The sequence below is a fragment of the Ipomoea nil genome, unplaced genomic scaffold (genome assembly GCF_001879475.1).
Source record: "Ipomoea nil cultivar Tokyo-kokei standard unplaced genomic scaffold, Asagao_1.1 scaffold1125, whole genome shotgun sequence".
NCBI classification, from domain to species: domain Eukaryota; kingdom Viridiplantae; phylum Streptophyta; class Magnoliopsida; order Solanales; family Convolvulaceae; genus Ipomoea; species Ipomoea nil.
Window position 1 is genome coordinate 887,899 of NW_017617553.1, and position 15,397 is coordinate 903,295.

A 15,397-nucleotide genomic window follows, 5' to 3' on the forward strand; every position below is an offset into this window, starting at 1 on the left:
CTTTAAAAGTCAGGCAGTATTCAATCAAGAATTTTAAAGAGTCGTTAAAAGTCGGGTGGTATTCGATTAAAACTTTTAAAGAGTCTTTAAAAGTCATGTGGTATTCAAAAAGTTATGAATTTGTGTAGACTTTTTAATTTTAGGACTTTTGTAGACTTTTCATTCTCAAATATAAATAGTTGAAATCCAACCTTCAACCCCAAGATTTCAAAATTTTGTTTCTACCAACTCTGAAGGTTTCTCTCTCTATTTAAACTTTATTTTTTTTCTCACTATTTAAACTTTATAAACTTATACCTAAATTCAATAAATTATTTTTTCTTCATTATCCTATATTTTCTTTATACCTAAACTTTACCAATTTTTTCTACCTCCTAAACTTTACAATCTTCTCTCTAAAAATTCAAAATAATATTATTATTGCTTGCATATGTTGATTTTGATTTTTTTTTATTTTTACTGTTTCATAATATTTATATAAATATATATATTTTTTTTATTTTTATTCTTTTTATGTTTATATTCGTAATATATTCTTTTTTTTTTAACAACAGCCTACTACGAATAGCGAACTACTATTCGCAACAACAATTTCGGGTTGCAAACAGTAATACCTTGTTGTTGTTCGCAATCCCGAATTGCTATTGCAAATAATAGCTCTTTGCTTGATGCCTAGCAGTATATCAGGTATAATTTTTTTATATATATATTATTAATATTATATTTTTAATGTTTTATTTTATGCAACTAGTAATTATATTTTTAAATATTTTATTTGAAAAATTCTATTACTATAAATTTTAGTGTTCAATATTGTTATGAATTTCTTATGATTTTTTTTTTTTGTTGATGCTTATTAATACTATATAAATAATTAGCATATATAAATCTCAGAGAAAATTTCAATTTTGGTCACACGACTATAGGGGCCTTGTTAATTTCAGCACCTAACTTTCAAAAGTATCAATTTAGTACTTTGAGTATGTAATTTTTCTCAATTTTGGCCACTCCGACCAATTTACCGGTCAAATTCGACCAGAAAAATTAAAAGGCACAAATCTGAGGGGCAAAAAAGTCTTTTCCTGATCTGCTCCTAATTGACCGAACCGCCTTCTTGAGCCGGTTCACCAAATCGACTCCACTCCCTCACTATTAGACCTTCGTCTTGTTCTACTGGGAGCGGAGTAGTCGTTGGGGTACTGGAGGGCGAGACGCAGAGTCGCAGATGGGGTTTGGATGGTTACGGCGGTGAGCGATGAGAGAGATGGTTTATGGAGTGACGGTGAATGCCTGGCGATTGGCGCATATGGAGGCTGGAATGTTGGACGAATCGCTACTTCGCTGCTAGGGTGAACTGAGGGAATAAAGGGCTGGGGCTCTAATAATTGATTGCATAGACAATAGGCATAGATACAAATTCCACCTTTCTTATGAGGAGGGAAAAAAGAGAACAAAGACAGAGAGTAGACAGATAGCAAAAACAAATATCACCATAATTTTGCTAGTAATAGTGGCGAGACCAATCCACGAGGCGTTTTCCAAGAACTGCTTCCCTACACAAATTTGATTCATTTTGAGAAAAATGGTCGATATTTAAGTGTAGAAATAATAACATATTTATTTAACTAATACGAATTTACTAATAAGATTAACGAATGACGAACCAGAAGGCAATGTGGTCTCATTGAGAGTTGAATCACAGCTGAGGTCGTCTCCATCATTTTCCGGAGAATCTGTCGGAAAATTAGAAAAGAAAGTTGTAGAAGAAGTGATGGGAATCCGACTGAATCGAGTGGGAGAAAGGATTTGTGGGTGCAGAGGGAAGGAAGTAGTGTTGTGCAAGTGAAGCTGTGGTAAAGATCTGGGATTGGGCGAGCGTGGGAACTCGTATATTGATGGACGGAGATTGAGCGCATACATTTCCCAACGGCTCGCTGCTCGGAGTGGAGTCCATTTGGTGAACCGGCTCAAGAAGGCGGTCCTGTCAATTAGGAGCAGATCAGGAAAAGACTTTTTTGCCCCTCAGATTTGTGCCTTTTAATTTTTTTCGGTCGAATTTGACCGGTAAATTGGCCGGAGTGACCAAAATTGAGAAAAATTACATACTCAAGGTACTAAATTGATACTTTTGAAAGTTAGGTGCTGAAATTAACAAGGTCCCTATAGTCGTGTGACCAAAATTGGAATTTTCTCTAAATCTCACCATATTCTGGATAAAAATAATAATGTTGATGTGGGTGAAGAACTATATAATAAAAAGAATTTTATGATATATTATAACATGTTTTGTAAGAAAATTATAAATTTAAGAATTGAAATCATTGAAAGTTTGTAAGGATGTATTCAATTTAGAATTTCAACGATTTGTCTAGACTTTTTAAAATAAAAAAGTTGATAAAATTTTATGAATGTTTTTTATATAGACTTTTATAAAGTCTTAAAAAGTTTTAAAAAGTTCTGAACGACTCTCAATAAAAGATTATTAAAATCTATAAAAGATTATTTTGGAAGTGTGTAGACTAAAGAGGGAAGAAAAATGCTCTCTTATTCACCGGAGAATCATCCAACGGACGGCGCCACTACGAAGGAATCTGATCTCCTCCAACGCAGCACCAAGAAAATGAAGAGAGGTTCGGATGGTAGGAACAACGAATCGATGGAGATGGATGTGAGCATGGAACCTCAAGCCAATGGAAACCCGAGTAATGTTAATGTTTCTACGGAGAAGAACACCAACCAGAACACTCCTATCCTAGCAAGCCCTCCAAGATCTTTCAGAAGCGCGGTAACTGGGCTAAGCGACAAAGTGGGGCCAACAGATGATGTTTCAGACGACGAAGCCGGAGAACAAGACGACGACGATCCAACATGTCCAGTGGTGAAACTAACGAAAGAAGAGAAGAGAAGAATGAGACGCAGATGGGATAACACACTGATAATCAAAGTTTTAGGGAAGACTGTTGGCTACAACTATCTCCTGAGGAGATTAAGAACCATTTGGAATCCAAAGTCAGGTATGGACCTCATCCCCATACAGAATGGATATCATCTGGTGAGATTTGCATCAATAGCTGACTACGAACACGCTAGGCTGGAAGGACCTTGGACCGTTCTTGATCACTGCTTAGCCGTTAAAGACTGGGAACCGGACTTGGATCCCATGCGTGATTAGACACAAAGGCTCCTAGTTTGGATTCACTTCCCTTGCCTACCAATCGAGTACTACGATTACGATTTCCTGATGAGGGTGGGAGACAAGATAGGCACAGCAGTCAAGGTTGTGTTGGAAAATTTCAAAGGGAAATGAAGGGGTGGATAGCGCATCATGCGCTATTAATGTGAAACAGCGCATATTGCGCTTATTTGTGGATGATATGCGTCCTTCCTTTTGTGGAAGGGATGGGGGGCTGCTTACTATAAATAGCAGCTCCCAACATCGTTTCAAAAAACACCTTGAATTCGAGTCCTTTATTCGATTCTCCTTCTCCCTCCCTTCGTCTGAGCAATAGTGAGGTTCGCCTACGCGATTGCTAGTGCAAGCTATCCATAGTAGGTCTGTGTAGCCGGTCGAAAGCGTGCCAGGGTTCTAACTGCACCGTTACTCGGCAAATAACGCTTTTAAGGTAGTGTTATTATAACACGGCACAGATTTTCTTTCTACCATACATCCGTAGTGTCCGTGCGTCTTAAAAGGCTTCCAGATCGCGCGTTGGCGTTGCAAGTTTCCCCAACAGTTAAAAGCGTTATTGTGCAACAGTCAACGAAAATCAAAGTGTCAGAACCGTCTACAACGAAAGGAGTAGAAAAATCAAGAAGTTTAAAGGGAGGTGTTTTGCGTGTAGAAAGCAAGGACACTGAGCACACCAGTGCTACCATCACAAGGGCAAAACTAGCAAAAGTCAATCTGACAGAGCAAGATGAGTATTGAGTCTCTTTAAATAAATAGTTATTTTGAGTAACTATATTTGCTCTAGTTCTAAAGGGTTCGCATGAAGTATGGTTATCTTAGTACTGAATTCTAGTTGAGCTGTCTAGATTTTGATTACGTAGTAGTACTTATTTCTTTAGTATTTTGAATACTAATGACATTAATTGAAATAATTCGTGCATAGATATATGCTCTTAATTTTATATCATAGGCTTCAATTGTAATTTAGTGAGAACATGGAAAAGTCATCATTCTTGAACACTGTCTAGGAAGATGGTTTTTAAGTAAACTTCGGTTTCACCACTCGACCTGGGAGTTTTTAAGAAGTAGGGTGTTGATCATGCAGGCTAGTTAGAGCGCCACTTGATCTTTACCTGAAATGAGGATGACTTTCATATGTTGCTAATACAATCAAAGCCTTGCAATAAAAGTTGTTGAAGTACTGCAATAGTAATATTGATCTGCATCCTATGAATGCTTTATATGAGTTTTAAAATTCCTTAAGGGAAGAAAAATTGTGCTAGTGGCAACTCTGAAGTCTCATTGTTGAGAGATATTCCGAATAAATATGAACTTAAACATATTCTTTTTGTATGAGATTAATTTCTTATAAGAATATGATGTGAATTTTGTGATTATGTTGTTCAACTTGATGTAGCATGTGGACAACATTATTTCTATAGCTTACTAACAATGAGCACTTGTATATATATTATTTAAACCCTTGGTTGAGTCATATTGAAATACCTATAATTCCTAGTTAAAGGGTAATTGTGATCAATTGAGATAACCAAGTTTGTTGAAATATATTCAACTGTTGAGCATGTATCAGGCAGAGTGCAAAACTGCTATAATGGTTCACAAAGTAAGTCGGCAAAACTCAGTCTACAAAGGAGCTAAAGTTGGGCACCAAATATCAGTCTGGGTAAGAGATCAAATACGTTTGACAAAATTATTTGTAAGTGTTGCTTGTGGGGGTAATAAACTCCTTATATTTTCATCAAAAGTTTCTCTGTGGTATTGAGAATAATGATGAAAGAGAATGTTTCATGTTAAACATGAAAATCTCAAGGGATTATTTACGAGTAAACGAAGTACTCGTCAAAATGCATGTAAGTTTGGTCAAAAGAATCAACTTACTTGAGGGCTAATTATGAGGATTAGTCGTTGACTCATTGGAAGGACTTGAAGTCCAAGTGGTAATGAATTCGTGGTGAATCCCACTTCTGTGGTCAAACGAAGCCATGAAAAGAGTTACAAAATAGCACACTAGTTGGTCATTCCGACAGTGTGTGTACTTGTGAGGTTGAGCTACAGCTCTTAATGAATTCATAACTCTTTGAGAAAGGGTGGTTTTATTGAGACAAACCTAATGAATTCACCGCATGTGAGGTTGAGCTACAACTCTTAATGAATTCATAACTCTTTGAGAAAGGGTGGTTTTGTTGAGACAAACCTAATGAATTCACCGCATAATGACATGAGTACAAAGTGCTCTTGGTGCCTTATACTCAATTGGGATGGTCCATGTTGAGATAGACCTAAAGAGATCCCTAACTTGAGTGGAAAAGGGCTACCATGGTCCATGTTGAGATAGACCTAAAGAGATCCCTAACTTGTGTAGAAAAGGGCTAACCGCCTCTTATGAAAGATAATAGGGGTTATCCCAAGAAGCTGAGTGGCTAAGAAACATGGTGATAACCGTGTAATTGTGGGGTGTCCAACACCTTCACCACATTGTGATTCACAAACTGTCATTTGTGTTGCGCAAAACAGTGTCTACAATGGGAAACGTAGACACATAAGAGTCAGACATGAGTCTGTACGGCAGTTAACAATAAATGGGGTAATCACAATGGTTTTTGTGAGATCTGAAAGGAATATTGCAGATCCTTTCACAAAGGGCCTAAACAGGAAGGTCGTCCTTGATACATCAAGGGAAATGGGTTTGGGACCCATAGATACTCTGTAGCCGGTCATGGTGGTCTGCGATGAGGTAGACTTGACAGAGTTGAAGGTCTATCCTAGAATAGACCTAACAGGGGATATCTCAGGGTCGTGAGTATGACCTCATGAGATTCAAGGCGACCAAAGCAAATTAAGTGCGTTGAGTTCAAACTTTGTCTATTCGATGAGTTCAAGATCAAATTCACTCCCGTCTAGAGAAGTACTTAATGTCACTATATGACAGTTCAAGTTTTATACACTGGCATGAAACTTTGTTTTGATCGTTATCAGGCAATGACAGCGTCAGCCTAAATCCCTTTAATGGTGGGGGGATTATTGGGAGCATTTAAAAGTCTGTTTTGTGATAGACTTTGACAAGGTAGAAGTCCATATTTGAGACAGACATAACATTCTTTAATACTAAGGGTGTTCATAAGAAGTCAAAGAGTTTGACTTTTGTAGAACCTGTTTTTTGAGTTGGTGTGTGCATTCGAGTTCAAAATTTATCTACCCGGTGAGCTCAAGATTAACATCACTCCCGGGAAGAAGATTACTCAGTGTCACTAGGATCAACTCATTTGTATTGCTCAGATCTTACTCTTTTTTTTCCCCTTTAAATTTGTAGGGGATTGTTGGAAAATTTCAAAGGGAAATGAAGGGGTGGATAGCGCATCATGCGCTATTAATGTGAAACAGCGCATATTGCGCTTATTTGTGGATGATATGCGTCCTTCCTTTTGTGGAAGGGATGGGGGGCTGCTTACTATAAATAGCAGCTCCCAACATCGTTTCAAAAAACACCTTGAATTCGAGTCCTTTATTCGATTCTCCTTCTCCCTCCCGTCGTCTGAGCAATAGTGAGGTTCGCCTACGCGATTGCTAGTGCAAGTTATCCGTAGTAGGTCTGTGTAGCCGGTCGAAAGCGTGCCAGGGTTCTAACTGCACCGTTACTCGGCAAATAACGCTTTTAAGGTAGTGTTATTATAACACGGCACAGATTTTCTTTCTACCATACATCCGTAGTGTCCGTGCGTCTTAAAAGGCTTCCAGATCGCGCGTTGGCGTTGCAAGTTTCCCCAACAGGTTGATCATGCAACAAACATGGCGTCAAGGGGTCTGTTCACGAGAGTTTGCGTGGAGATAGATATCACAAAGCCTCTTATTGCCAGTTTCAAATAAAAGAACAAGCGCAGAACGATAGAATACGAAGGCCTCCATCTGGTTTGTTTCATATGCGGGATGGTAGGTCACCGGAAGGAAGCCTGCAAAGCACCCGGAATTCATGAAGAAATGGAGGTGACGGAGATAGGCGTCAACATGCCGGAGGCCGGTGACACAGTGGCGGCACAGACAGCCGGAAAAGAGACGGAGATGAGGAATGGACCAGTATGGAAAGCTGGCGGGGAAAACGCAGTGAATCAAGGCAATCCGGGACCGTTAGTAAGAACATATGGAATGTCGATGATAGCGCAGAGGAAATCCAGAAATTACCAAAATAAGGCAGATCCTAAGCGCTATAAAGGGAAAAATAATGGGGAAAAAGGTGAGTCATCTACAAGAGGAAATCAAGGGAACAACGGGAAGAAATTTAATGAAGGAGAATTCAAAATCTGGAATAACTCACGGTTTGGAGCCCTCCAGAATATGGGAGAGGAAACAGAATCCGATTTTCAAGAGGAAGAGCCCGTTTGGGAAAGGCCCGACGGCCCAACAGGAGCCCTATTATCAGGTAAAGGGAAAAGGCCCCAAGTCCAAATAACTGAGGCCCAAGTCGCTAATGATAAATCAGTGAACAATAATAAGAACAAGACGGGAAGCACAACAATGAACAGAAGAGAAGAAGGAAGAAGGGGTATGACTAAGAACGATAAACAGTCGAACCAAGCAGTAGAGACCGAAAGTCATACTCTGGTAAGAGGTTACGATAAGGGAAACAGGGTGGAAAGAATCACGATTTCTGAAGAAGGGGAAGCCATGGAGATTATCCAGTTCCAAAACGAGGGAGGGGAGCACTACCATGATCCCCTGAACTCGTCTTTGACGGCTCATGACGGTAAGCCTGGGGATCCCATGGTTGGGGTTTGCGTGGAAGAAGGCCAGTCCCTTTATGGTCTGCAGGTTGCCCTACAGTAGGGCTTCTTTTGTGCTTTTGTTTGTGTTTCCTCTGGGATGTGTTGTTTGTTTCTTTTTCTATGAAGATTATTTCTTGGAACTGCCAGGGAGCTGCGTCTAATGGTTTCAGACGTGCTCTCTCTTCTTTGGTTAACAAATTTAAAGTTGATGTAGTGGGGTTGTTGTAACCAAGAATTTTCGGAGGAACAGCAGACAAGGTTTGCAAAAGCTTCGGTTATGATAATTGGTGCAGGGTTGAGGCTATCGACTTTAGCGGAGGTATTTGAATTGGCTCATGTGGAACAATAATAATATGAAGGTGGAGATTATCGCCACCAACCCACAATTTATTCTAACCAGAATTGGAGAAGGGGATAGGAACATGGGCCTCGTCTCCTTTGTGTATGGAAGTCCATCTCACAGTTTTAGAAACAAACTTTGGGACGGGCTCTCAAATGACAACTTCAACATGAACGAAGGTTGGCTGTCGGTTGGAGATTACAATGCAATGCGGTTACATGCATGGAAGATGTGAGCAACAAGGGAAACTTCGGCAACAACAGATGCGCAGGTATGCATGAGATATTGGATTTTTAAACAAGGCTTAATTGACTTAGGAGGTTTTTTTGGTGCCAGTTTACATATGCATGGACGAGAGGGAAGGAAAAAGCTACATTCACTGGCGCTGCGCTCGTTTAGACCGAGCACGTACTGTCGAATGTGGAGTGGCTCTCGAATCATCCGGGGACTAAAGTGACGCTTTGACTCGGGTCTGCTCAGATCATTCTCCTCTCCTCATTGAGATCGGCGCTACCGCAGCAACAGGCAGAGCTTCACGCTTTCAATTCCAAGCAGCCTGGGCAAGACATCCCGAATTCCTGAAAATGATCCAAAGGAACTGGCGCACAAATGATAATATTACAGAGAATATTGCTAATATACAAACTAGCTGCAGGGATTAGAACATATATGACTGATTTTGGTAACATTGAAAATCGGAAGAGGAGGCTTACTGCACGCATTGATGGTATACAACGCTGCATGGGAAGCTGTCCGAGTAATGGTCTCATAACACTCGAGAGGAAACTTAGAAAAGAGTTGGAGGAGGCTCTTCATCAAGAGGAAATAAAATGGTTCCAGAAGTCCAAAGAAGACTGGATTCGCTCAGGGGATTTAAATACTAAGTATTACCACGCTGCAACCATGATACGTCGGGCCAGAAAAAATGAGAATGAGGAGTGGATTAGTGATAAGGAAAAAATTGAAGAAATGGTCCAAATGTATTTCACAGGTTTGTATAGGCGAGATCACGATGAACCCACCCCTAGTGACCTCACGGGTATGTTTCCCACCATTCCGGAGGAACAATGGATGCATATAAGCAGAGACGTGAACAAAGAGGAAGTACGTGACGCGCTTATGGCAATGGCACCTTTGAAGGCCCCGGGCCCAGATGGACTCCATGCAATGTTCTACCAGAAGTCTTGGCCAATTGTTGGGGATAGCATGTATAACCTCGTGGATGATTTCTTCAAGAATGGAACCCTCCCAACTGGTATGAATGACACTAACATAGTTCTCATTCCAAAAGTGCAAGCACCAGAGAAAGTCACTCAGTTAAGGCCCACTAGCCTTTGCAATGTATCACGAAAGTTATGGCAAATAGGCTCAAGTTAATCATGTCGAATATCATCAGTCCTAGTCAAGGGAGCTTTGTGTCTGAGAGGCAGATAACGGACAACATAGTGATTTATCATGAGATCCTTCACACCATCACAACTGAGAAGAACCAACATGGCTATATGGTCTTGAAGATTGACCTCGAAAAGGCCTACGATAGATTGGACTGGAATTTCATTAGGGACACTCTTCTCAAAGTTAGTCTCAATGATACCTGGACTAGGAATATTATGCACTGTGTAGAGGGAGCAGAAATGTCAATTCTTTGGGAAGGACGGAAACTTGATAGTTTCAAACCAGAAAGGGGTGTAAGGCAAGGAGACTCAATATCTCCTTACCTGTTTGTCTTATGCATTGAACGGTTATGTCACATTATTACGGAGGCAGTCACTCAAGGGAGGTGGAAAGGCATTAAGGTGTCAAGGAATGGCCCGAGTAGTATATCTCACCTTTTCTTTGCAGATGACATGGTCTTGTTTGCGGAAGCAAGTAAGGGAAAACCAGATATGCACGATTATGGAATGCCTCGACAGGTTTTGTAAGTCCTCCGGTCAAAAAATTAATAAGCTTAAATCGAATATTTTTTTTCTCTAACTATGTGTGCAGGGAGGATGCGAATGAAATTGCTTCGCTAGCTGGCATACCAGCAACCGATGATTTAGGAAGATATCTAGGGGTACCCTCTCTGCACGGGAGAGTAACTAAGGATCATTGCAAAGCCATCCTCGACAGAGTAAGAGGTAAAACTTGAAGGGTGGAAAACCCGTTTTCTGAGCCTTGCAGGAAGACAAATATTGGCTCAGTCGGTTTTAAATGCCATTCCAACGTACGCAATGCAAACCATGCTTTTGCCAAAAGGAGTTTGTGACGCAATTGATAAAACAACAAGGAATTTCCTATGGGGCGGCGACGGAACCAAAAGGAAAACTAGCCTTGTTAAATGGGACACGGTGACTCTTCCAAAAGAGGAAGGTGGGCTTGGAATCAAATCCATGAGAAGCATGAACCTATCCATACTAGCTAAACTTGGGTGGCGAGTGCTCAAAGATGACACGAGCACATGCTCTCGGATTTTAACTTGAAAATATATGAAAACAGAGAAGAGCATTGCTAAAATGACACGTAAAAGAAATGAGTCTAATAGTTGGAAAGGAATTTGTGCAGCTGCTCATATTCTTGAAAAAGGAGCAGTTAAGGTAGTAGCAAATGGCAGAAACACTAGTTTCTGGGAGGACCACTGGATCGGAGAAAAACCCCTCAAGAATTTCCTGATTGGACCCTTGAATAGAAATGCGGGAAACACCAAAATTGTAGATGTTTGGGACGAAAGGGGATATTGGAACTGGAACGCAATTGACATTGGGCTTCATCCAGAGAAACGAGCGGAGCTTTCTGTAAAAATCCTCATTAATGATGCAAGGAAACATGATCGTATAGGATGGGGCCCTAATGAAGACAAAATCTTCTCCACAAAATTAGCATACAGTCTGACTCGCCAACACACAGGAATCCAAAGCACTTACGATTGGAAGGCAATTTCGGCCGTTCATTTGGCTAGTTAAACATGGGCGAATCATGTGCAATACCGAGAGGAAAAAAAAGAGGCTTTACAGCGAATGAACAATGCAGCCAGCATATGCGGTGCGGAGAAAGAGAACGTGGAGCACACCATCAGAAGCTGCCCAGCAGCCGAAGCAGTTTGGAAGCAGATCGCGATTGACGATGGCCTAGGTACGTATCAACCCATGGATTTTAATTTATGGCTTGAACGTAACGTTGCAGGTAGTAGTTCGGGTGGAAAGAGACGAAAACAAAGGAGTGCTAGATTCGCCATAACGGCATGGTGGATATGGAAATGGCATAACGAAAAAGTGTTTAATGGTGTGGAAAAGGACATTTGCCAAAAGATTGATTGGCTCCATAGACAGTTCAAAGATATTGAGAGCGTGCTCATGAGGGAGTCCGATCCGGACCAGGTGGTAAACAGAGAAGAGACAACAGAAGGAGCCAGCCATGGAAACCTCCGAGGACGGGCTGGATCAAAGTTAATACGAGCGCGAAAGCAGGGACGTGCTGCATGCGGCGGAGTTATCAGAAATGAGGAAGGAAAATTCTTAGGTGCTTTCTCGAAGAAAATTGGCGTATGTAATGCTTTGGAGGCGGAAGTTTGGGGCATCCTCTTTGGCGTCGAGAAAGCGTGGGAGATGGGCTATAGAAGAGTAACTTTTGAAGCAGATTGCACTAGAGCCATATCTCTAATCAATGGTGCAGAGAATTACGATGGAACGGCAAGCAATTTGGTGGAGCTGTGCAGAGCTGCAAAAACGCGAGACTGGGAGATATCTTTCACTCACGCTCCCAGAGAACAAAACAAAGTGGCAGACTCAATGACCATCAACGCCTACAATCAAAGCGATGACTTCGTTTGGTTTGAAAGACCTCCTATTGCTATTCAGAGAATTCTTCGGGAGGATGAGTTAGGCCTTCTTGGCGAGAATGCTACAGTGATGGTCGTCTAACGATCTGCGGGTTTCCCCCTCTTTTTTCCCAAAAAAAAAAATCTATCATTTTAAAAGTTTACAAAAGTCATGATTAAATACACCCCCCTTAGTTCTCTTTTGGGTAGCATTGTCATTATCTTCATCTTCAGTACTTGTCATATTCTTTTTTATTGGTAGTGTCATGTGCAATTGGATTATTGGTGGTAGCATAGAGGACAATGTCATGGAATGAGATTATGGTGTAGGAAGCTGTGGATTGGCCTTGTTGTGTATATGACTGAGATCTTAGTTGTACTATGAACTCTTAGATCTTGCAAACACCTATTGATATTTGGAAGTGGTAATTTTTTCCCCTACATGTTTCATTTGTTGTGAGATGTGTGTCGTAGATTCTCATGTGAAAGTATTGAACAAAATATTAATATTTATTATATTTGTAAAAGGATTATGAGTAGTACCTCTTATTATAGTTCCATAACTAGCTTGTTTACTTTGATAGTAACAGTAACAACAATATAAGGACTTTGATGGTAGTCCGAATACTATGTATTTTTGTTGTCAAGGTTGATGTTGATTTTGCCTTTAATCCAAACAGGTTGAGTCTAGAAAATGAAATGAATTGTAAATTTATATTAGTTCTAGGGAGAAGTGTCAAATAGATCCATCTACTATTTCGAAGTGTTCAATTCTCTCCATCATCTAAAATAAATGCTAATCAAACACACTTACCTTCTAAATTTGTTCGATTAGACTTTTTTGCAGGTTACCACCAGGTTGCCTTTCCAGCTGGTTGACGTGGAAAATATATTTAAATGACATGTAATTAACTAATTACTTAGCAAACCCTAAATATCATCCCAGTCAACCTCTGCCACCGCCTTCATCATCAACACACCCACCAGTGTCGGAATCGGCGCAAACCTCCCGGAAAGCCGCCAGAAAAAATGTTACCGGACAAGATGAGATAATTCAAATCCTAGAGCTAAGCCGAGGCGGTCGATGGCAATGGCTGAGAACCTCAAGTCACCAACTAAGGTTTTTGAGCAGCTTAATCCCAGTGAGCGTGGATAACCTCAAGTCACCCGCTAAGCCAAGGCGGTCGAGGGCAATGGAAGAGATGGAACGGGAGGCCGAGTCACAAACGACGATGTAGACATGTTGGGGCACGAGGAGAGATCGGAGAGAAAGGGTGAGGTTCCATGAGCCCAAGATATTCCCTAATGGATCCGATTTTATCCCCTTCGTGGACTCCTAGAGTGAACAGACTTCCTCCTCAACGGCAAATGCGTAGCAGAGACAGCAATTTTAGGGCTTTCAAAATTTGGGAATAAATTTTAGGGAAAATCAGGTGTTAAATTCCTTATTCAGAATCACAAATAATCAGTTTTCTTTTTCTCTCAATCAAAACACTCAAATCCTTTCAAAGAATTTCCATGGCTCCCAAAGCAGAGAAAAAGCCTGCTAAGAACAAGCTCGCCTCCGAGAAGCCGACGGAGGAGAAGAAGACCAGCGCGCCGAGAAAGCCTCGGCGGAGAAGAAGCCAAAGGCCGGGAAGAAGCTTCCCAATGAAGGAGGCGCCGGTGCCGGAGACAATTGAGAAGAAGCGGATGAAGATTTCAGAAGAAGCGGATGAAGAATTAAGATGAAGCGGATGAAGAATTCAGAAGAAGCGATCTGTTCTAAATCAATGAAACAAGTTGTTTTCTTATAAAAAAAAAAATTCCTTATTCAGATTTCGCCCAAATTTTATTTTTTTCTGTTATTTTTATGCCACATAGACAATTCCACCTAAGGGTAACCGGGCCACATCATGGAAAACTGGTGGTAACCTGCAAAAAAACCTAATCGAACAAATTTAGAAGGTAAGCGTGTCTAATTAGCATATATTTTAGATGGTGGGGGGAATTGAACACTTCGAAGTAGTAGATGGGTCTATTTGACACTTCTCCCTTAGTTCTAATATATTTAACGGATGCACAATAAGTATTTTACATAAAGGATCAATGAATGCCGCAACGGTGGCTATTTTTGAAATTTCTTTATTTTCTGGATTTGCAATATTGATTGCAGCATTATTGTAGTCTCGGCATCTTTTCAATGCGTCAAGTCACAAGTGTGTCATAATGTTCTATTGCCTTACATTGGTATTTTAATTTTAATAATGAGTTTTAAATGTAGCTACGTAAGATAATGATCTAATTACCATTTACATTTTATTACCAGCATAAACGCATACAAGCAGTCATTTAGATGTTCTGCTCAAGGTACTTTTGGTTCAACCATTTATTGTTGAATGAGTTATTGTGGATAGAGAAATTTCTAGTTTATTTAAGGAATAAGATTAGATAAGGTAGTATAAATTTATACATTTTAAATCAACTTAATAAAGAAATATGATTTACCTTTAAAGTGAACAACTGTGATATGTAGTCCAGAGATATTACAGAGTAGTTTCTCGCTTTAATTTTTTGGATTATTTGAATACCCTCTTTGTCAACAAATCCTCCCCAAGTAGTTAATATGATTGGCTTCAAATTGTTTTTTAATTTTTTTTCATACGAGTATACGCACGAATTCTTAAGGCCTAGATATTTGAACATTTGAAAAATTACCGTTGGCACCTTCTGAAATGGTAGGTGTCCAAAAGTTGTCATTTCCTTCTTTCCCACTACATGCTATTGATCTTTGGGTAAAAGCTATTTCCATTTTAGAACAAGGCAGTAACTAATCTGTCCAAAGACCAAAAAGCATGTTTGCTCCTTGTCAGAAGATAACTTGGTGCTAGAAGTCATTGAAGAGCGTGTTCAGCAACACTTATCAAGAAAAGACAAAAGAGATTACTTGCACACTTTGTACTTCTCGACCGGATGACCCTGACAAAGGTGTGATGGGTTCAGACTTAGTAGTTCTGAGTAATTAACAAAGTTCAGATGCTAACACATCTACCGGAAGACCTTTACAACACATAGCCTAGGTCTACCGTTTGACGTCATATGCCAAGAGAGGTTTGTCGAATAAGGTTTATTTGTAGATAGGGAGCACAGTCAACAATCTTTAGGCAACCTTTCACATCTATCGAGCCACTCTCATACAACTAAGGTCTACCAGAGGCATGACCTCCACCAACTAAGTAATTTCTCACATGGCTTTTACAAAAACGAATTAATGGGGAGTCTAAGTTCCTAAAATACAATATGTAACATCATCAAAATCTATATAACAATTATTC

General features: G+C 40.1%; 1 protein-coding gene across 1 annotated transcript; it reads left to right on the forward strand.

Moving 5' to 3' along the window:
- Positions 1 to 9,666: 9,666 nt before the first annotated feature.
- LOC109183394 lies at positions 9,667 to 11,229 on the forward strand. Its single transcript, XM_019333474.1, has 4 exons — positions 9,667 to 10,205; positions 10,274 to 10,407; positions 10,451 to 10,639; positions 10,766 to 11,229. The coding sequence occupies exons 1-4, from the start codon at positions 9,667 to 9,669 to the stop codon at positions 11,227 to 11,229; spliced, it is 1,326 nt and encodes a 441-aa protein (XP_019189019.1).
- Positions 11,230 to 15,397: the final 4,168 nt, after the last annotated feature.

Coding starts and splice junctions, on each gene's coding strand:
- LOC109183394 (XM_019333474.1), top strand. CDS start 9,667: ATGTCGAATATCATCAGTCCTAGTCAAGGGAGCTTTGTGTCTGAGAGG. Junction 10,206..10,273: donor GGAATGCCTCGACAGGTTTT/GTAAGTCCTCCG, acceptor CTATGTGTGCAG/GGAGGATGCGAATGAAATTG. Junction 10,640..10,765: donor GACTCTTCCAAAAGAGGAAG/GTGGGCTTGGAA, acceptor ATATGAAAACAG/AGAAGAGCATTGCTAAAATG.